General features: G+C 42.2%; 1 protein-coding gene across 1 annotated transcript in view; it reads right to left on the reverse strand.

Annotated features, from left to right (window-relative positions):
* Window positions 1-5,058: 5,058 nt before the first annotated feature.
* The window catches only part of WDFY1 (WD repeat and FYVE domain containing 1), a 68,877-nt gene continuing 50,911 nt past the window's right edge, over window positions 5,059-23,024 (reverse strand). Inside the window, exons 8-12 of the mRNA XM_038001459.2 lie at window positions 22,834-22,939; window positions 12,853-12,954; window positions 10,397-10,527; window positions 8,556-8,664; window positions 5,059-6,491 (exon numbers count right to left, since the gene is read on the reverse strand). Of these exons, the coding sequence (XP_037857387.1) occupies window positions 6,432-6,491; window positions 8,556-8,664; window positions 10,397-10,527; window positions 12,853-12,954; window positions 22,834-22,939 (508 nt within the window). The 3' untranslated portion in view covers window positions 5,059-6,431. The remainder of the gene's footprint in view (window positions 6,492-8,555; window positions 8,665-10,396; window positions 10,528-12,852; window positions 12,955-22,833; window positions 22,940-23,024) is intronic.

The following is a 23,024-nucleotide window of genomic DNA, read 5'->3' on the forward strand; positions in this document are numbered from 1 at the left end:
TCCATTTTGGATAAAAATTAGGCCAGGGTGGCGGCTCATGCCTGTAATCCCAGCACTTTGGGAGGCCAAGGCGGGCAGATCACTTGAGGTTAGGAGTTCAAGACCAGCCTGGCCAACATGGTGAAACTTTGTCTCTACTAAAAATATAAAAATTAGCCAGGCATGGTGGCATGCGCCTATAGTCCCAGCTACTCAGGAGACTGAGGCAAGAGAATTGCTTAAATCCAGGAGGCGGAAGTTGAAGTGAGCCGAGATCATGCCACTGCTCTCCACCCTGGGTGACAGAGCCAGATTTCATCTCAAAAAACAAAAAAATAAAATGTACTTTCTAGAAAGAATTAAGCCACATGCACACGTAGGTTTATCGCAGCACTGTTCACAATAGCAAAGACTTGGAACCAACCCAAATGCTCATCAATGGTAGACTGAAGAAAGAAAATGTGGGACATATACACAATGGAATACTATGCAGCCATAAAAAAGGATGAGTTCATGTCCTTTACAGGGACATGGATGAAGCTGGAAATCATCATTCCCAGCAAACTAACACAGGAACAGAAAACTAAACACTGCATGTTCTTGCTCATAAGTGGGAGCTGAACAATGAGAACGCATGGACACAGGGAGGGGAACATCACACACTGGGGCCTGTCGGGGAGTGAGGGGCTAGGGAATGGATAGCGTTAGGAGAAATACCTCATGTAGATGATGGGTTGATGGGTACAGCAAACCACCATTAGTATACCTATGTAACAGGCCTGCATGTTCTGCACATGCATCCCAGAACTTAAAGTACAATTTTTTAAAAAAATTTCAAAATAAAGAAAATATGGTATTATAAAACACCAATTAAGAATCACTGCTCTTTAGAGAATATAAGTAGTAAATAATTGCTTTGCAATACAGGGTTACTAGAAAAGGAGGCTGGACTTTGGCCTCAGAATTTCCAGTTTTCCACTTGGAAAAGTGGTATTATTTTCGCTATAAAGTAACTGCCATTCCATAAATTAAGACACTAAGAGATATCTTTTTATTGCCTATCCAAAAACACAAATTCAAATCTTGGCAACAGTGTGAGGATAATATCAATAACAATAAAAAACTTAATAACATGCATATTCTGACCTAGCAATTCCCACTTTTTAAGACTTTATCCTCAGAAAATAATTGGAAAAGTGGGCACGATAAACATATAAGCATGCTGAGCTTGTATATTTTTAAATTAAAAATTTTTTTAAATATTTAGTGTTTTAATTAAAATGATAATCTAAACATATATAATCTAATTTTATGAGATTGGTAAAATACATGACGGTTTAGCCACATAGTAGGACAATGGAATACTGCTATACACGCTAATATTATGCTGTAGTTAACACACACACAAATCCCTAGCCACTCTCCCATCCCTGACACACACACCACACACCCCTACCTCAGTGGGCTAAAACAATGACTTATTTCTCGATCATGCAAAGTCCACTGCAGTCCTAGAGCGGTTGTGATCTGTAGAATGGCTTAGCATTACACTTCACGTTTCATGAGGGGCATAGAAGAAAGTGTCATGGTACCAGCGCCTCTCACCTGCAGTAAGGAGCTTCTGTCCACGTTTCATTTGCTAAAGCAAGTTACAAGGGCCTTTCTTGACCTCAGCTGGAGACGTGGGATCCCAACATGTGTCCAGATGATGGCAAGAGCGAATGTCTACTGCAACAACGCAGTCATAAAAAATACTAACATGGAGCTCTACTTTCTGACATGGGCAAACTATCCATAATGTATCAAGTAGAAAAACAAGTATGGTCCCATTAAAACAATGTATCTCTAAGTATGTGTTACATATCTATGGAGACATTTAAAAAAAACATTGGAAAGATATACAGGATAAGCTTAATGGTGTTTTCTCCAGGTGGTAGGATGAGATGATTTTAAAAACAACTTGTTTTATACTTTTTGCTGCTTCTTCCTTCTTTCCTCCTCCTCCTCCTCCTCCTCCTCCTCCTCCTCCTCCTCCTCCTCCTCCTCCTCCTCCTCCTCCTCCTCCTCCTCCTCCTCCTCCTCCTCCTCCTCCTCCTCCTCCTCCTCCTCCTCCTCCTCCTCCTCCTCCTCCTCCTCCTCCTCCTCCTCCTCCTCCTCCTCCTCCTCCTCCTCCTCCTCTTCTTCTTCTTCTTCTTCTTCTTCTTCTTCTTCTTCTTCATTTTATTGAGATGGAGTCTCCCTCTCATTGCTCAGGCTAGAGTGCAGTGGCACGATCTCAGCTCACTGCAACCTCTGCCTCCCGGGTTCAAGTGATTCTCCTGCCTCAGCCTCCTGAGTAGCTGGGATTACAGGTGCGTGCTACCACGCCTGGCTAATTTTTTGTATTTTTTAGTAGAGATGGGGTTTCACCATCTTGACCAGGCTGGTCTTGCACTCCTGACCTCGTGATCCACCTGCCTTGGCCTCCCAAACTGCTGGGATTACAAGCATGAGCCACCGCGCCTGGCCTCCTTTTCTTTTTATTATAGTAAGATAATATTTCGATGATGAGAGAAAAGAAAGCCGTATCTATTTTGAAAAACATACTATTCACTGCCTTGCTGGTTTCTAAATCAATCTCTTATTGGTTTAGTTGAAGTATCAGTTCTTCTGGGTCTGAACCACACGCGTTCACCCACAAAACTGAGCTGCTGGGGAGTACAGCTTGATCTTGGTATCAGCAGATAGCTCTGTGTAGTCAGAGAGCGCAAATATCCTGCACTATGCTGACTGCTACCTCAGGCAGCAGAGACAGTAATACCCACCTCCCTTACAGAAAACACAAATGACATGCTAGCACATTCAGGCCAGAGGCAGGAAGAAGGCGTGTGCTTTCAAGTCAGACAGACAGACTTAACAACACAAATTCTCTTGGTTTTCTCATATGCAAAATGGGAGGAATAATGCCTTGCCCAGGTGTTGCCAGGATTGAGTAAGATAATGGAGTGAAAGCACCCATCACAGAGGGTGCTGAATAAATGGTTGCTACTGTTATTGCCCTACGTCCAGGCCGACTACAACAAAAGTGGTATTAGGCAAACATAGGAACAAGCAAGGAATGTTTTATTGTGTGCATTTTCTGGGAAAAAAAAAAAACACACACACAAAAAAAGAACCCACAAATAGGAGCAAAGAACAAAGTTTTCTAGCATCTCTGGGATACACAGGGCACCGTATTTTATAGAAACATAGCTAGTACAAGAACAAAGTGTACTAATTAACATTACCCTTTGCTTCCCCTGTCAAAAAAGGCTATAGAGAAAAACACTTTAAATTGTACTCTAATACAAATGTGTTGCACAATTAAACTTCAGCTTACTCCAAGAGTTATTGTATTGTAAACTGCAGAAAATAGAATAGGCATTCAATAAATCTGCTCACAATTAACAATTAAGCAATAGACACTTGAATAAATACAGCACGTATTACTTATTTGTTAAGCCTCATACTTATGATGAGCAGATGGTTTATCATTAGAGTAACAGTTTTTTTTGTTTGTTTGTTTGGGTTTTTTTGTTTTGTTTTGTTTTTTTACATTTTAGGAGATACCATATCCAATAACGGAAGTAGAAAGTACTTTAATGAAAACTGATTTTAGAAAAATATCTCCTCGGGTCTGAGCTACTATGGTATTTATTACATATTTGGGTCAGTTTCACCAGTTTAAAAATATAGGTACTAACAAACGGAATTCTTTCATGGGAAAACACAGTGATACATTCTAGAGCAGTATGATTTCTTTATGTCCTTTAGGTAGCAGGACAGAGCTAGGACATGGTAAAGAGATTTACAATGTAATGAATAATTTGTTTCTACCTAATGCTATAGGGGTATTGCTATCATTTGGACTAAGAGTAATTTTAAACCTTGTTTATAATGAAGAATTGGCATTTCCTTATCACATATGTACTAGATCTAAATATAAGGATCTTCTCTAATAGTCTGTATTCCTTAATCCCTGTCTGTACAAATTAGCCTGCATATTCAGGAATGGAACAACCAGTAAACTGTTACTTGAAGAACTAATTTAAATGACCCATTTAAGAGAAATGCTGTCAAAATAAGGCAATAACGATCAGCCTATCTGTACTTTTCTCTTCTGTGCCTACTCAGTAAAATTGAGAAAATAATTTTGGCCCACTTCTATAAAAATATCACCCCATTTGCTACCTAGCATGTGAGAGAGACAAGACAAGCCTGTCATGTTTGTCTCTAAAAAGAAAAACGATGATAGGCCTGGTGGAGGACAAGCTGTACAGAAACATCTGCCTTTCCTTTTCTAAGATACGTCATTCCAATTCTTCCTTCAATATAAATTTCCTCCTTGATTTATATTAACCCCTTCGGAGGCACTATAATAACTTTATGTTCCCATGGAACATAGGGTTTTTCAAGAATTTCTTAAAATAAAAAAGGTTTGAAAGCTTTGGAGTAAACTCAGCAGCTGTGAGATATTCTGTTCAAACTACCACAGATGTCAAACGGTCACATTTTACAGAAGTCAAAGGAAAACAAAACCACAGTTCTGCACTCTTCCACAGGGCAAGGAATTGATCATATTCTATTTTCCTTTCAGGACTTCATAAAATCCCTAGGATAGCACCTTTGTATGGGCTGAACCATTAACTGAACTAAAATTAATACAGGAAGCTTAACATTCAACATTGTGTTCGAACAAAACTTACCACTACTCAATTTTTCTTCCAAACTATGTTAGTAATATACATTTTGCAAATAGCTTAGAAAGTTTTTAAAAGAAATCTCTTTAGGTGATGTAACATGAAAACTCTAAGGAACAACAAAACTCTTCAGTCTTATTTCTGAAGATAAGTCAACGTTGAATGCAGATCATTCCAGTACATGATGCGCCTGAGCCCCTTTCCTTTCCTTACGTGTGTCACACAGCCATTAAGACATCTTAGTTTAATTGCCTCCTTAAACTTTTCAGTCCCTCTAAGACGTCATTATAAAACAGATTTAGTCCTTTAGTTTTATCATATGGAATGACCCTATTGTCTTGGTATGATCCCAACACAGTGATGCAGTACTGAGGTTTGTTTTTTTTTTTTTAAATCAATATCCATTAGTAAGATTAGCAAAGATACTGTTGCTATCTATTTTTATATTTGTCCTTTAAAAAGGTAGGCCCTTCTCCACTTACTTCCATATCCCTAGAGAAATAGATATATGATGTACTGTTGTCAGGAAAAATCACACACACACATCCTGGAATATTACAAGACAGGCTCCTCATTTCTTCTCTTCCTCATCCTGGTACACAGTGCCCAAAAGCTTTAGAAATGCCATTATGAACAACAGCTTTTGCTAGTTGTTAGGAAAGCAATTTACGAGTTGGGAATTATTGTGACAGCTCTGGGTCACTAACTTCTTTTTATGAAAACATGAATAATACTAGTTATAACTCAAAGTCAAAATAGTGTAAAAGCTGTAGAGTGCTTTTGTGGGGGGTATATTAAATTGCCAGAATATTGCAGAGGCTCATCTTGGAACAACAAGTAGAATGCTGTTTCAGTTAAGAGGACTGGGCTGTTCCTGGCAACAGACGGATCATTTCGCATCACGATGGTGGCTGGGTTTCCCATCACTTATTACTAACGGCAATGAGGAAAAGTCAGGCGGCTTGTGTGACTCCCATGTTAACAGCACCATAAAAAAGTTTTGTCCTCGGAATTTGGGGGAAAGGGAAGAATGTGGACTGCCTTGGTTATTAGAGAAATTTCACAACTTACTTAATGACAACCTCAAAAGTTCACCTGTGGCATACTGGCTGGGAAGAGAAACTATTGAAAAAAGCCAATGCGAAGCGCAGATTATGGCACTACCTGAAAATAACAGATCTCTTTAAGAAGTTTATCAGTAACTAAGTGTAGAGGATATTCACATACTGCCAGCTCATAGGGAAAGGTCTCTGGTTTCGTAAGTTCCTAATGCCACCCCTCAAGAAAGAGAGAACAAGTTTTCCTTCCCCCAGCTCCTGTTTTGACAACAGCCACAAGAACCCTGGAAGGCCCCCTAGGCTAAGTGAAGTGTCTGTACTTGTGACTTGCTTTGAGAAAGTTCTAAGCGTTCACTTTTTTGACTTTTTGTCCCCGCTAAAACTCATTTGCTAGCTCATTTTTTCACTACATATTAGCTCGCTGTTCATGGGGAAGTTTCACTGAAATAATTCCAGTCTTCAGGGAACCACTACGGATAGACCTTTCACATATTAGTCCCCATAGGTAAGTTCCACAAATGCCCCAAAACACACCTTTACATTTGCTTTCTAAAAATGTTGATTTGTTTGTAAGTGGCTACTGTCCATTCACAAGACAGCATTGTGGAGCTGCACAGGAAGGACTTCATTTGGTGGAGCTGCTGTTCTTAGCTGTGGATGTCGCCCAGCTCTCAGATCAGTGTGGAGAAAACCCAGTTGCCAGACTGCAGCCCACCACAGGCGTCATGTCCCAGATCTACAAGGAAGGAACACGGAAAAGGCAGCAGTGATAACCAGGTCTAATGGCAAGAGTCAACACAGAGAAACAAAACCCGAAAAGGTGTCAAAATAACGAATTTTCTCATTCTCTTCTTTCATAACACCTCCTTAAGATTTATAGAAAGAGGAGAGGATGTGGAGAAATAGGAACACTTTTACACTGTTGGTGGGACTGTAAACTAGTTCAACCATTGTGGAAAACAGTATGGTGATTCCTCAAGGATCTAGAACTAGAAATACCATATGACCCAGCCATCCCATTACTGGGTATATACCCAAAGGATTATAAATCATGCTGCTATAAAGACACAAGCACACATATGTTTATTGCGGCACTATTCACAATAGCAAAGACTTGGAATCAACCCAAATGTCCATCAGTGACAGACTGGATTAAGAAAATGTGGCACATATACACCATGGAATACTATGCAGCCATAAAAAAGGATGAGTTTGTGTCCTTTGTAGGGACATGGGTGCAGCTGGAAACCATCATTCTCAGCAAACTTTTGCAAGAACAGAAAACCAAACACCGCATGTTCTCACTCATAGGTGGGAATTGAACAATAAGATCACTTGAACATGGGAAGGGGAACATCACACACCGGGGCCTATTATGGGGAGGGGGCAGGGGGAAGGGAAGGCATTGGGAGTTATAACTGATGTAAATGACGAGTTGATGGGTGCTGACGAGTTGATGGGTGCAGCACACCAACATGGCACATGTATACATATGTAACACACCTGCACGTTGTGCACATGTACCCTAGAACTTAAAGTATTAAAAAAAAAAAAAAGATTTATAGAAAGAGGCCAGGTGGCTGGGCACGGTGGCTCATGCCTGTAATCCCAGCGTTTTGAGAGACCGAGGCAGGTGTAGCGCTTGAGCCCAGGAGTTCGAGGCCAGCCTGGCCAACATGGCAAAACCCTGTCTCTAGCAAAAAAAAATTACAGAAATTAGCCTGGTGTGGTGGCACATGCCTGTGGTCCCAGCCACTCAGGAGGCTGAGGTGGGAGGATCACCTGAGCCCAGAAGGCAGAGGTTTCACTGAACTGAGATCACACCCCTACACTACAGCCTGGGTGACAGAGCGAGACCGTGTCTCAAACAAAAAGATTTTTAGAAAGATAAAACAATGTAGTCCACTAAAATGTGAATAAAGCATATAGGTAGTGTCTTTACACATAAAAATTACATTATAATAATGTTTTAATATAAATTCAAATTTTTTTTTAGAAAAGCCCATCAAGAATATAAATATCTCAGTTTCACCACTGAAGAATGGTACTTAGGCCAGGCATTGTGGATCATGCCTGCAATCCCAGTACTTTGGGAGTCTGAGGTGGCAGGATCACTCGAGCCAAGGAGTTTGAGACCAGCCTGGGCAACATAGTAGGACCCAATCTTCACAAAAAATCCCCCCAACATTAGCTAAGCCTGCGGCAGGCACCTGTAGTTGTAGCTACTTTGGGAGGCTGAGGTGGGAGGACTGCGTGAGCCTGGAAGGTGAAGGCTGCAGTGAGTAGTGATGGTGCCACTGCACTCCAGCCTGGACAACAGAGCAAGACCCATCTCAAAAAAATAAAAGAGTGGTATTAAGTATAAAACACTTCATTTCAATTTATGTGTTAGTGACCCAGGGATTTAATTTTTAAAATGTGTGGTTATTCCTTATAATGAGGACGCATTCTGCCCAGGATGAAAAGGAACATTGGCAAGGGTAGGAATGTCTTGAGATGGGTCAGGGGTGAGGGCCCAGGTCAGCAAGGGAGAACCCTGAGGTGAGCTCCACCCATGGGGATATACAGGGTGCCAGACTCACTCCGCCAGACAGACACTGCAGAGGGAGGTGCCACTGGGATTGACCACCACTGAGTGCATGGAAACTCGCAGGCAAGCAATTTATCACTCAAGGTTTTAAACTGGCAATCAGTTGCTTATAAAGCTTGCCAATCAGAAAGAGTGACTGTCTCCTGGACATTCACAGCATGATAATGGGCAATCTCAACTGAGATGCTGACAGACAATTAGCCAGCTTACCTTTACAATGCGGTCGGTCCCACAGGTCACCATCAGTCCCCTGGCAACGTCCATGGACATGTGGGAAATGTTATGTTTTCCTTCATGAAAGGTCGCTAGAGAAGTCCGACTAACAAGAGAAAAGAGATCACTGAAAATGTTCTTGACTGTACCTAGAGCTAATGGGGTAAGCCTTTTTAGCAACATAAAATAAGCAAATATGGCCAGGTGCCGTGGCTCATGCCTGTACCCTCAGCACTTTGGGAGGCCGAGGCGGGTGGATCACTTGAGGTCAGGGGTTCAAGACCAGCCTGGTCAACATGGTGAAACCCCGTCTCTACTAAAAATATAAAAATTAGCTCCGTGTGGTGGCACACACCTGTGATCCCAGCTATTCAGGAGGCTGAGGCAAGGAGAATTGCTTGAACCTGGAGGTGGAGGCTGCAGTGAGCCGAGATTATGCCACTGCACTCCAGCCCAGTTAAGCAAGACTCAGTCTCCAAAATAAAAAAGCAAATGCTTATTATAGTGTGAAAATTTGCTCCTAAAATTGTGGCTATGGTTTTGAAAACTAACCTTATAATTTAATGATGACAGAAAGCATGATAAATCACAAGACTGTTTTATAAAACTCCCAAAATAACCGTTTTTTTTTTTTTTGTTCTTGTTTTTTTTAAACTGGAAAGGCTGATACATTCCTAGATATAAAAACAAGAATCTTCAATATAAAAGAAGAACTGCATTGGATAAAATCATAGAGCATGGGCAAAACATTCATCAGAAAGCTGCAGTTTTCCCTGAAACCTCTGCCATGCACAGGAGCAGTGCCTCTTACAGCACCGGCTTCAACTCTGCCCCAAAGCCCAGCTGCTCCAATCCCATCACTAGTTCATTTACCAACACCAGTCGTGATGCACTAGCTTTCCAATGTGGACCTCTGCCAACATTTGCCTCTGCTGCTTTAAAAGATGATTCAAAGGGAAGGAAAGAAAATGGTGGTTCTGTCCTAATAGATTTGCCTAAAAATCAGTGCAGAGTGGAGTAAACAAACAGATGTGTCTTACACACAAAGAGCAATTTAAAAATAGACTGCTAGGCCAGATTTTTGTGAAAGAAAGAACATTGGTCTCTAGAGTTTTCCCAGTAAATTTACATGCATGTGTGAACAAAGGTCTAGGCACTAGATGCTTCTATAGAGAACCAGCTCAACCACTGCCATCCACAGGTGCATGGACTTATCCCTGCATGGCAGTCGGTGGGATGTGGAGGCTCAGGATGTCCACTCAGTTACTGGACCATGTAACTCAGCATTCCTCACCATGTTCAGGAGAAAGCTGCCCAGTCAGAGGGGCAGCTTCAGATACACAGCGGTGTCTTAAGTCATAAAGCTAGGGCAGGTCCTTTCTTCAAAAATGGCTTACGGGCCAGGCGCGGTGGCTCATGCCTGTAATCCCAGCACTTTGGGAGGCCAAGGTGGGCAGATCACTTGAGGTCAGGAGTTCGAGAGCAGCCTCACCAACATGGTGAAACCCCATCTCTACTAAAAATACAAAAATTAGCCAGGTGGTGGGGGGGCGCCTGTAATCCCAGCTACTCGGGTGGCTGAGGCAGGAGAATCGATTGAACCCGGGAGGCGGAGGTTGCAGTGGGCCAAGATCACGCCACTGCACTCCAGCATGGGTGACAGAGCAAGATTCTGTCTCAAAAAACAAACAAATAACAAATAAAATGGCTTAGGAAATTCAGGAGAAACAAACACATGGCTAAACATATCCGTATCACTTCTGAAGCTCTTCACATTTCAGAGAACCATTAGACAGATGTAATAAGAGGCAATGAGACAAAAATATGCAAACACTCACTCTTCGTCTTTGATGGAGTCGTAACAAGAATCACACACCCGGACTTGGAACTCGAAGCCCATGACTGGGTAAGTTGAGCGCTTGCTGCTGCACTTCCCGCAGACAGCCTGCCCGCATTTCCTGCAGTGATGCTTCACGGGTGACCGGGAGGAGGAAAACAGGGTGTTAGCTTCTGCCTTTTTGTTTTTTGTTTTGTTTTGAGATGGAGTCTCACTCTGTTGCCTAGGTTGGAGTGCAGTGACATGATCTCGGCTCACTGCAACCTTTGGCGCCCGGGTTCAAGCGATTTTCCTGCCTCAGCCTCCTGGGCAGTTGGGATTACAGGTACCTGCCACCACGCCCGGCTAATTTTTGTATTTTTAGTAGAGATGGGGTTTCACCATCTTGGTCAGGCTGGTCTCGAACTCCTGACCTCATGATCCACCCACCTCAGCCTCCCAAAGTGTTGGGATTACAGGCGTGACCCACAGCGCCCGGCCTAGCTTTTGCTTTAAAGCACATGGTTTCCCTCTAGAGTAAGGGAACAGGAGTGGGGAGGATATGCCTTGAATTGTAATCACACCAATTCAACGTATCAATTAACGCTCACAAAATAGACGATTTTGACACTAGTCAAGGATTTCCAAAAAACCTTGCTGCACTGGTCAAATGTTGCTTTTCATTCATTTATATTATCTGTCTACATGTTAACAAACAATACTATTAACACCAAATTTAGTTCATTTAGGAACCTAATCACTGTAGATTGGGGAAAGAAAAATTTATTCCTCCATCATAAAAAAGGCATTATTATTTTAAATAAGTTTTATTTATTTTTATAGAGACAGGGTCTCACCATGTTGCTCAGGCTGGTCTCAAACTCCTGGGCTTAAGCTACCCTTCCACATTGGCCTCCCAAAGTGCTGGGATTACAGGCGTAAGCCATCACACCAGGCCTAAAATAAGTTTTAAATGCACTATGCTCTCATTAAGAAACTAATGCCCATAATCATGTTTTGCTATATTTTAAAATCTCTCAAACTGTGATTCTGGAAATAAGCCTCAAGAACATTACAAAACAGTCCAATTATTATTACTGATTTTGACATATTCTTTTACCACCAACAGTTTAGTGACCAGCACCTCTTCTCTCTTAACTGTTAATAAATGGGAGTAAAATCCATTTCTCTGTGCTTCCTTTAGAAGTAGGGAATACTTCTATTAATTATACTGCACTAATTACCATCAGCCTTGCATTGTGAGAACTTGGCTAACAACAGACAGAACTCAGGTGCTATTTCAGAGCTTTATAATGGTCTGAGCACTAAAATAATCCCCTTCTTGCCTGCCAGTCTCATATGAGACCTTACTGTGGAGTAGCTCTGTAAAACTTTTCAGAGTTTATTTATTAATTTATTTTTTTGAGATGAAGTCTCACTCTGTCACTTAGGCTGGAGTACAGTGGTGCGATCTCGGCTCACCGCAACCTCCGCCTCCCAGGTTCAAGTGATTCTCCTGCCTCAGCCCCCCGAGTAGCTGGGATTACAGGTGTCCGCCACCACACCCAGCTAATTTTTGTATTTTTAGTACAGACAAGGTTTCGCCATGTTGGCCAGGCTGGTCTCAAACTCCTGACCTCAGCTGATCCACCCACCTCGGCCTCCCGAAGTACAGGGACTACAGGCATGAGCCACCAAGCAGGGCCAAAAAAGTTTATTTAACACATACAAACTTTAGGCTAATCTCTCATAGAGGTGAAACCAATAATAAAAGGAATAAAATTAGCATCTTTTTTACTTACCTGCACAAATTCATGTTTACCCTGAGTGGTTACCTTCTAGGCTGCTGTGGAAATGGGTTTGTTTTTTGTTTTTTTGTAGAACTTTAGTATTACAAGAATCCTTGAAGTTAACAGCACCTTTGAAATCTACAGGCTATTTGGAACATATTTCTTTAATTTAAAAAATTTTAAAAACAGTACTCAAAACATGCTTAATAGAAACGTTCCAGGTATGCTTAAAAGGGAACAATTTAAAATAATCTAAAATTCATAGGGTCAGGCGTTCAAGTGAGGACTAAATTATTACTTTTTAATCTGTTTGTGACAACATAAGGTATATATAACTGTATGACCTAATTTATTCCAACTTCGTTCTTGGCTAGCATAAAACACTGACTTTAATAAGTAACAGTATTAAACTGAAAGATCTTTTATCTATTTAAAAATAGGCTCTCAGGGTTTTCTACGCACCCCTGCCTTTCCAACACAGGACGAGCAACCGAACAGTGAGGTAACAGTCTCACTGGCCCCGGGAAAGGTCTTCCTCATTATTAGTCACACAATGATAAAGACACAGAAAATGTAGGAGTTAATAGCATTTGCAAAAACAAAGTGTGATTCAAAACAGCCCCAGATTAAGTATGCAAATAGTGAAATACACAATCAAGCCAGCGATGACTCAACAGTGGCTACTCACTTGTCTCAGCCCCAGCGTCTTGGTGTCCCACATCTGCTTTATGTTCCAGAAAAAGGGCTGCTCACATTTCTGACAAGAATCACTTTCCAACCACTGAGGAGCCTGGGGGAGCAGAAAGTCAAAGCCAACATCAGTGTGTCTACGTTTACTTCCGCGTTTCAAAATTAATACGACAGTTCTAGACCTTGACGGGGTTAGTCTTTCTTTTCTTCTTTTTTTTTTGTCGCCCAGGCTGGAGTGCAGTATGTGATCTCGGTTCACTGCAACCTCCGCCTCCTGGGTTCAAGTGACTCTACTGCCTCAGTCTCCCAAGTGGCTGGGACTACAGGCATGCACTACCACGCCAGGCTAATTTCTGTATTTTTAGTAGACTTGGGGTTTTGCCATGTTGGCCAGGCTGGTCTCAAACTCCTGACCTCCCAAAGTGCTGGGATTATAACCGTGAGCAGCTATGCCCAGCCAGTTAGTATTTCTTTTTAATTCCACAAAATATTCTAGCTAGTTGTCATATTCAATATTATGTTTAATTATTCAATATTATGTTTAATTGTGTGTGTGCGGGAGGGTCTTTTTTGAGACAGGGTCTCACTCTGTCACCCAGGCTGGAGTGCAGTGTCGTGAACATGGCTCACTGCAACCTTGACCTCTCAGGCTCAAATGATCCTCCTGCCTCAGCCTCCCGAATAGCTAGGACCACAGGTGTGTGTCACCATGCCAGCTCATTTTTTATTTTTATTTTTTTTGTAGAGACAGGGTCTCACTATGTTTCCCAGGCTCATTTTGAACTCCTGGCTTCAAGTAATCCTTCTGTCTCAGCCCCACAAAGCACTGGGATTACAGTCATGAGCCATTGCGCCCAGCCTTAATTGTGTGTTAAGTAATCACAATTTTAGCCACGGTTACAGGGTTGTTCAATTTGTAATCTATAGATAGGAGGGAGTAAATCAGTTTTTATTGTGAACCCTTAAGGGTTGTCTTTATGTATTTCTTTTTTATGCTGGAAATATTTGAACTCTAAATCCAGTTGAGTAAAAACCCAATGCATGCAGCAGAATCTGGTGACCTACCACTGGGAAAGGCTTGCAGGGTCACAGGTGACTAACAGAAGAGATCCGACAAAATCCCATCACCTAGTTGCTCTGGGTAGGGACTATGCCGGCAGATTGGCCACCCTTCCCTTCCCAGCCACAGCAGCAGGTCCCTCCCTCCTGGGGCCACACAGGAGTCCTGCAGCCTTCACTGAGCACCAAGCTCTGGTTTTGTAGATCTTGGTGCACGTTTCTTCTCCCCTCTAACCAGTGAGTTACTTTTTGGTATTATTCATCTTGATCTATCCACAGCCTGTCACACAGTAGGTTCTTAATGCTTTTTTGTTGAAACAGAAGAAGCAGTCTCAAAATTAATTTGTTAAAAAACTTAGAAAATAGGCCAAGTGTGGTGGCTCACGCCTGTAATCTCAGCACTTTGGGAGGCCGAGGTAGGCGGATCACCTGAGGTCAGGAGCTCAAGCCTGCCCAACATGGTGAAACCCCGTCTCTACTAAAAATACAAAAATTAGCCAGACGTGGTGGCACACACCTGTAATCCCAGCTACTTGGGAGGCTAAGGCAGAAGAATCACTTGAACTCAGGAGGCATAGGTTGTAGCAAGCCAAGATCACACCATTGCACCCTAGTCTGGGCAACAAGAGCAAGACTCAGTCTCAAAAAACAAAACAAAACAAAACAAAAACTTAAAAATATTTCTCTAAACAAAAAATTACAAACTATACCCAATTCTAAGACAAACCTGTTAAAAGCCTGTTTAGGCCGGGTGCAGTGGCTAACACCTGTAATCCCAGCACTTTGGGAGGCCAAGGCAGGCAGATTACCTGAGGTCAGGAGTTCAAGACTAGCTTGGCCAACATGGTGAAACTCCATCTCTACTAAAAATACAAAATTAGCCAGGCATGGTGGCACACACCTATAATCCCAGCTACTTAGGAGGCTGAGGTGGGAAAATGGCTTGAAACCGGGAGGTGGAGGTTGCAGTGAGCAGAGATTGCACCACTGCATTCCAGCCTAGGCGACAAGAGCGAAACTTCGTCTCAAAAAAAAAAAAAAAAGCCTGTTTAACCCCAATCACTTAACATTATATAGGTGCAACAAAAACAGATAGAAAACATTTTTTTCTAAAATATATATTAATATATTTGGTGGTTTGAATGATGGGTGCCCCTAGTTCTTCATTTTGTCTCCTATTGCATCAAAACTTTTGGCCTTCCTATTTCTTATTCTGGATCTGTCACTAGAAATATTTCTACATATAACAGACATTAGAAAGGTCTTTTTTTTTGGGGGGGGGGGGGTGCAGAAGGCACTCACAAGTAGACTGAAACAGGCTGAGATAGAAGAAAGGTTTCCTTAAATAACTGGGGAATGTTGGAGGTGAGAAGGGATGAAAGAAGAATAAAGAGATGTGTATCTATGTGAGAAAAATTATTTTATTGATATAGAATTACTTCTTTGTTTCTGTGATCACTAGAAGGCAGGTGGTGATGGAGGCTGCGGCTGCGTGGGGATACTACCTGGGGACACTGGCCCTAAGAGAGACGCAGCAGGCTGTGCTGCCAGGGGCACAGGATATTTAATTGCTGGAAGAAGGAAAGTAAGTATAACCTCCTAATCTTATGTCTGGGACATGCCCAAATGTAACTCTCGCAAAACCGCAGTCACGTGGACCAAAAAACAGCACACAAATGTATTCACTAAGCCATCTCCAAACAACTCCAGTAAGAGCTAATGTGCTTTAAGGACGATACAATGGAGGCTTTAATGGAAACAGAACAATAGATGAAAGTTCGTTCCAGTTTATACTTCCCATACTTAGCAGCAGGGAATTCGATGTTTAATGTAGTGCACAAAAATGTTAAGTGTAAAAAAGAACTGATTTGCAAACTTGCCCATTATTGCTCAGTGCTTTAGAAATTTACTTCTTTCTTTTGTCTCCAGTTAATGGCTGGATTTTCTATTTCCCTTGACCACACAGTGTCTGTTAGGTATTACTTAACACAAAAATCTTAAAACAAACTTTACTGATCTGGAATTCAGAAATCTGCTCTCAACCAAAACACAGGGAGGATTAAATTTTCTATTTTTCTTGAGCTAAAATTTGGTTAAAAAAAAGAAAAATCACTGAAAGAAATGTCTGCATCTTCTCCCCGCTTAGCCTCTCATTTATGACATTATTGGCCTGGTGTGATCCACAAATTTTTAAAATTTGTTTCCTAGGACATAACAGATTAAAGGGACTAAGGTGGGTAGAATTGAAGGCAAGGACAGTTTCCGGAAAAACGTTCTCAGTCCTACATGAAATAGTTTTCTACACAGATACAAAATTGCGTTATCATGAAACACGCATGCAACATTTGTGGTCAGAATGGTGAGCCTGCCGGGCGCGGTGGCTCAAGCCTGTAATCCCAGCACTTTGGGAGGCTGAGACGGGCGGATCACGAGGTCAGGAGATCCAGTCCATCCTGGCTAACACGGTGAAACCCCGTCTCTACTAAAAAATACAAAAAAATAGCCGGGCGAGGAGGTGGGCGCCTGTAGTCCCAGCTACTCGGGAGGCTGAGGCAGGAGAATGGCGTGAACCTGGGAGGCGGAGCTTGCAGTGAGCTGAGATCCGGCCACTGCACTCCAGCCCCGGCGACAGAGCGAGACTCCGTCTCAAAAAAAAAAAAAAAAAAAAAAAAAAAAAGAAATTAGTAAATTACATCAAAATTACACTTTCTTTTTTTTTGAGACAGGGTCTCGCCTTGTCACCCAAGCTGGACTGCAGGGGCACAATCATGGCTCACTGCAGCCTCAACCTCTGGCTCATGCGATCCTCCCTCCTCTCAGCTGCCCTGGTAGTTGGGACTAGAGATATGCACCACCACGCCCAGCAAACTTTTTGTACAAACAGGGTTTCTCCAAGCTGCTCAGGCTGGTCTTGAACTCCTGGGCTCAAGTGATCTGCCTGCCTCAGCTTCCCAAAGTGCTGGGATTACAGGCATGAGCCACTGTGCCCAGCTGTACATTTTCATCGAAGTGATTGTCTTCATAAGGGGCTGGCATGTGAATTATGTTTCAATCACCCAGAGCACTCCTTTAACACAAAAGGCTTCTATCTCCAGCAATGTCTGTTAAGCAGTACATCAATGGATTTCCTAACATTTTAATGTTTTCAAGTGATTCAATTTCAAGTAAGGATTTTAAAAATATATACAGATAAGCCATTTTTAAATTATCAATTTTTTTTTTTTGAGACAGAGTCTCATTTTGTTGCCCAGGCTGGAGTGCATTGGCGTGATCTCGGTTCACTGTAACCTCCGCCCCCCAGGTTCAAGCAAATCTTCTGCCTCAGTCTCCCAAGTAGCTGGGATTACAGGCGCCCACCACGACACCCAGCTATTTTTTGTATTTTTAGTAGAGATGGGGGTTTCACCATGTTGGTCAGGCTGGTCTCGAACTCCTGACCTCAACTCATCTGCCTGCCTCGGCTTCCCAAAGTGCTGGGATTACAGGCATGAGCCACCATGCCCGGCCTAAATTCTCAATTTTATTTATTTATTTATTTATTTATTTATTTATTTATTTATTTGAGATGGAGTCTTGCTCTGTCACCCAGGCTGGAGTGCAATGGCATGATCTCGGCTCACTGCAACCTCTGCCTCCCGGGTTCAAGTGTTTCTCCTGCCTCAGCCTCCCAAGTAGCTGGGATTACAGATGCCTGTCACCATGCCTGGATATTTTTTTGTATTTTTAGTAGAGTTGGGATTTCACCATGTTGGCCTGGCTGGTCTCGAACTCCTGACCTCAGGGGATTCACCTGTCTCAGTCTCCCAAAATGCTGGAATTACAGGCATGAATCACTGTGCCTGGCCTCTCAATTCATTTCTAATAGTCATAGCTATAATCACCAAGTCTAGGAGTCAGGTCTCTTGCCTTTAAATCCTGGCTCTGCCACTTGTCAGCACTGTTCTCAGGCACGTGACTCAACTTCTCTGTGCCTAGGTTTCCTCATCCACTGTTATGGTCTGGCTCTGTGTCCCCACCCAAATCTCACTTAGAATTGTAATAATCCCCACGTGTCATGGGAGGACCCAGTAGGATGTAATTGAATCATGGGGGTGGGTTTTTTCCATGCTATTCTCCTGGTAGTGAATAAGTCCCACAATATCTGATGGTTTTATAAAGGGGAGTTCCCCTGCACATGCCCTTTTGCCTACCATGTAAGACATGACTTTGCTCCTCCTTCATCTTCCACCATGAATGTGAGGCCTCCCCAGCCATGTGGAATTGTGAGTTCATTAAATCTCTTTCCTTTATAAATTATCCAGTATAAGGTATATCTTTATTAGCAGCATGAGAACAGACTAATACATCTGTAAAATGGGATAACAGTAGTACATACCTCATAAGGTTGTGAGGATTAAGTGAGTTAATATTATGTGTTCAGAATACTACCTGGCATACAGTAAGTGACATCTAAGTCCAGGCAATGTGCCAAGTGTTTCATGTTTTTTTATTTTACTTAATGTTCATATGTCCTAGGAGATACAGAGCAACACGATCCCTATTTTACAGGCAATGAAACTGGCTCAGAGATTAAAGCAACTGTCAGTGAGTAGACGCAGATCCTGGGGAGATCCAGGAGTCCAGCCTGCATCTCTGGGTGTATCCCTATGCTCCACATAGTCTCTGCATACGAGGCCTATCCACTTCTACATGTGGGGGTCTCCAAACATGGTCCTGGGCTATGGCAACCTACACATCTGAGCTCTTGCCTCAAGAAGCATGATTCTGTTTAAGGGTTTAAGAAAGAATGTAACTTTGACTGGGCACAGCTGCTCACATCTGCAATCCCAGCACTTTGGGAGGCTGAGGCAGGTGGACCACTTGAGGCCAGGAGTTCGAGACCAGCCTGGCCAACATGATGAAACCTCACGTCTACTAAAAATGCAGAAATTAGCCAGGCATGGTGGCACATGTCTGTAGTCCCAGCTACTTGGGTGGTTGAGGCACGAGAATTGCTTGAGCCCAGGAGGCAGAGGTTGCAGTGACGAAAATATATGCTTAAAATAATTTAAGAAAACAAACTAAAATCAAAATCAGAAACAAATAGCTTTTAAGAACATCTTAATATAAGAGATACCCTAACTTTATTTCGTTTAATACTCAGAATATAGCGTTACACTATAAGCTAACATGAGCCATCCTAATATATACTTATCATCTAAGGAGAAGCTTTCATTTTGTGCTGAGAAGAGCAAGAGAGAGTATTAATTAGGTATTATAATTGCGTCACTCTCTTTTCCACATCTTTTTCCACCTGCCAAATCTGAACAAAGATATGACAGGAATAAATTCCATTGTTCTACTACCACTAATTGCTGTACTCGTCACATTGCACTAGTATATAAAATGCTATACATTCTGTAATCTATTAATTTTAAAATAAAGTTATCTTTTCAAGAAGATTCATTCTCTCTAATTATTGTTTCTTGCTCATATATATTTTGTGCCTACTTCCAAAAAATGATCCCTTATTATGATCTGGCAGGGAGGCAAATCTGCTTCCAACTCGACAGCATAGTGGCTGAAGCCACAGTGGGTAGTAAATGCTCCAGTTAGTACTGACAGGGGACTTGGAGAGAAATGCCAGGCAAGCATTGCAGAGCTAGAGGATCTGGGACCAATCCTCTATGCCCTAGTCTAAGAAAGTCCTATAAAACCCTAAAGGCTGGGCACCGTGGCTCACGCCTGTAATCCCAGCACTTTGGGAGGCTGAGGCGGGCGGATCACTTGAGGCCAGGGGCTCGTAACCAGCCTGGTCAACATGGTGAAACTCCCTCTCTACTAAAAATACAAAATATTAGCCAGGTACCAGTATGGTGGCATGAGCCTGTTGTCCCAGATACCTGGGAGGCTGAGGTGGGAGAATCACCTGAAACTAGGATGCGAACGTTGCAGTGAACTGAGGTCTTGCCACTGCGCTCCAGCCTGGGTGACAGGGCTAGACCCTGCCTCAAAAAAAAAAAAAAAAAAAGCCCAAAAAACCCTAAGGCCAGGTCAGAACTTTATAGATTACAGCCTGTTTATCCTTGCAATACATTTTCTCAGTTATTAAAAAACAAACAAAAAAATCTACTAAAAATAATGCATCTTTTTGACACAACTTGCCTTCCTGTCTCTCCTACAGATGCAGTGAATTGTGCACACAGGAAACGCCTTGATTGATGGGACTATTTTTTCTTTCCCTAGATATAGAAATACACTCCACAATGATGCACTTCGAAGGCAGGAATCCCACCTCTACTTTCTAAATACTTTTTCTAAAAGAATTTACCAATGATAAAAACAGCAGGTTAAAAATCTAAGTTGTGAAACCCTCAGGAAAGCCACCAGCAGTGCTGGGCACCAATGGTCTCCTCCCCTCATCATCCAGGGAATACAGCCTCTCTCTCTCTCTGAGTTTTCTGCTCTCTCAGAATAAGACTGAAAAACAATAGGCCAAGAGCCAGGAAACACAACAGTATACTAGCTGTTCTTGGTGCATATAACTAGTAGCTGATAAACATAAAACACAGTCCAAATAAATCTTTGAAAATACAGTATTATACATCCTATTTTATACACACACACACACACACACACACACACACACACACACACACACACACACACACTTTTTATATAGAGTTTTGCTCATCACCCAGGCTGGAGCACAGTGGTATGATCTTGGCTCACTGCAACCTCCGCCTCCTGGGTTCAAGTGATTCTCCTGCCTCAGCCTCCCAAGTAGCTGGGATTATAGGTACCCACCACCATGCCTGGCTAATTTTTATATGTTTTAGTAGAGACTGGGTTTCACCATGTTGGCCAGGCTGGTCTCAAACTCCTGACCCTCAGGTGATCCAGCTGCCTCAGCCTCCCAAAGCGCTGGGATTACAGCATGAGCCACTGTGCCAGCCACATCCTATACTATTGAGCCAATGTATCTGCATTTCATAATAAAATATTCTAAGCCTTACCAAATATTTTTTAGAAAATTCAAAAAGAGATATAAACCAGAAATTTGTAATCCAAATTTACTCTATTTGACTTGTCTTACAAAGTTACAAAGAAAGTCTCACAATCAGTACGTCTCCGGATTATGGATTGCATTTTATTATTTATAGGGTAGTCTATTTCTTCCACTAGATTACAAATTTCTTGTGGCAAGTATCTTTGTGTACGGTAGCCATAAAGTCTGTAAATGACTAATGTCACCATTTAAAAAAAATAGACGAAAGCCCCCTTCATTACTTCTACTGGAATATGGTAAAAATGAAGGTTTAATCAGTGAGAATCAGACTCACAAAGAATCAGAGACAACACAAAGCAGACACATGTGCAGGGATTGGTGGGAATTCTGCATCAACGCAAAATGTCTGTTATAATGGTGCACAGCACACTGAACAACATGTTGCCATAAAGGACAGGATCCTGAGCAGATCATGTTATGTCGTACAACATAGTACGTATTGCAATGCAATATCAATAAACCATTTATTATATAAATTCACTTATGTTTCCCGACTGTACGGACACCCTATAGGTGCCCAACAAATATTTTCAAAGTTAAACTGTAAGTCATTAACGTCCCTTATGGTCTAAAATCTTCTCTGGAATCAACTTTTTTTGCTAACAACATAAGTTATAGATGCCACTTAGAAAAGAAAGATAATGCCAGTGCAGGCAGAGACGAGAATGGAAACCTTGATTGGAAATCATTTGACAACATCTATAAAAAGCCTTAAGAATGTATATATGCTTGGACTCAGAAGGTCTATTTCCAGAAATTTTTCTGAAATAAATGATCAATCACACAATGACAAGGTCAAGTGTATTCACTGCAGCATTCTTCAAAATATTTTAAAAAAAGGATATACACAGTGGCTCATGCCTATAATCCCAGCAATTTGGGAGACTGAGGCAGGAAGGTCGCTTGAGCCCAGGAGTTTGAGACCAGCCTAGATGACACAGCAAGACCCTGTCACCACCAAAAAAAAAAAAAAAAAAAAAAAAAAAACTGAAAAACAAGTTATGCATGGTAGCGTATGCCTGTAGCCCCAGCTACTCAGGAAGCTGAAGTGGGAGGATCGCTTAAGCCTGGGAGGTTGAGGCTGCAGAGAGCCAAGATCATGCCACTGCACTTCAGCCTGGGTGACAAAGCAAGACCCTGTCTCAGAAAAAAAAAAAAAAAAAAAAAAAAAAGAGAGAGAGAGAGATATTGTTTAGACAATTAGACTGTCTGTCTAAAGAACTGGAAGACAACTGAGAAGTCATTTGATTCCACAATTCCACTTCATGTAGAAGGGAACAGATACTTAGAGAAATTAAGGCACTTAACCAAGCAAGGTCTCACAACTAGTTAGTGGCCCAACCAAGTTAGAAATTAGGCCACCTGAAAAGAATACTATGTCGACATGGCCTCAGTGAACTAGAACTCAATGGGAAGTAAGAGCAGAGCAATGGAAACATATTTTCCTAGAAACATGTCAAGTGTTTAGCTACGTCCCTGACAGCAGTCACTGATGCATACCGCAGGGTTTCCTACAGGAATGCTATGGGACCACAATGGTGCTTCGGAGGACCTCTTTGGAGTCCATATCCCTGGATATGCCAGAAATCTGTCTCAAAGTGTTCTCTCAGTGTATTGCTCAAGGCTGAGAACCAGCCTAAATGCTGATTGTATATACTGCATGTCACTGGTAGAAACTCTCAGATGAGTAGAGGAAGGAAGCAGTGCACAATGACACAAAGGACCTTGTCAGAAATAACCCATTAGCAGAAGGGGAAGTTAGGACTGTCTGCACCTGGACTGGCAGCATTTACAGCTCACTGGGTGAAAAGCCAAGAAGCCAGGTTCTTGGCGGTCTCTCCCGTTCGGCCTGGACTTGCCCTTGTCTCTTACCTCTTCTCTGCTAACATCCATGTTCCACACTGCAATTCCGCCGTCCGAGGAACAGGAGACGAGCTGCCTGGTGAGCTGAAGGTAGCACAGCGACTGCACCTTGTCACTGCAAACAGCACACACAATAGTCACTTGTCTCCATGTGGAAAAACACGGGAACTATCTCATTTAGGCTCAAATCGTTCTCCTCA

Source organism: Chlorocebus sabaeus, chromosome 10 (assembly GCF_047675955.1).
Source record: "Chlorocebus sabaeus isolate Y175 chromosome 10, mChlSab1.0.hap1, whole genome shotgun sequence".
Classification (NCBI taxonomy): Eukaryota; Metazoa; Chordata; class Mammalia; order Primates; family Cercopithecidae; genus Chlorocebus; species Chlorocebus sabaeus.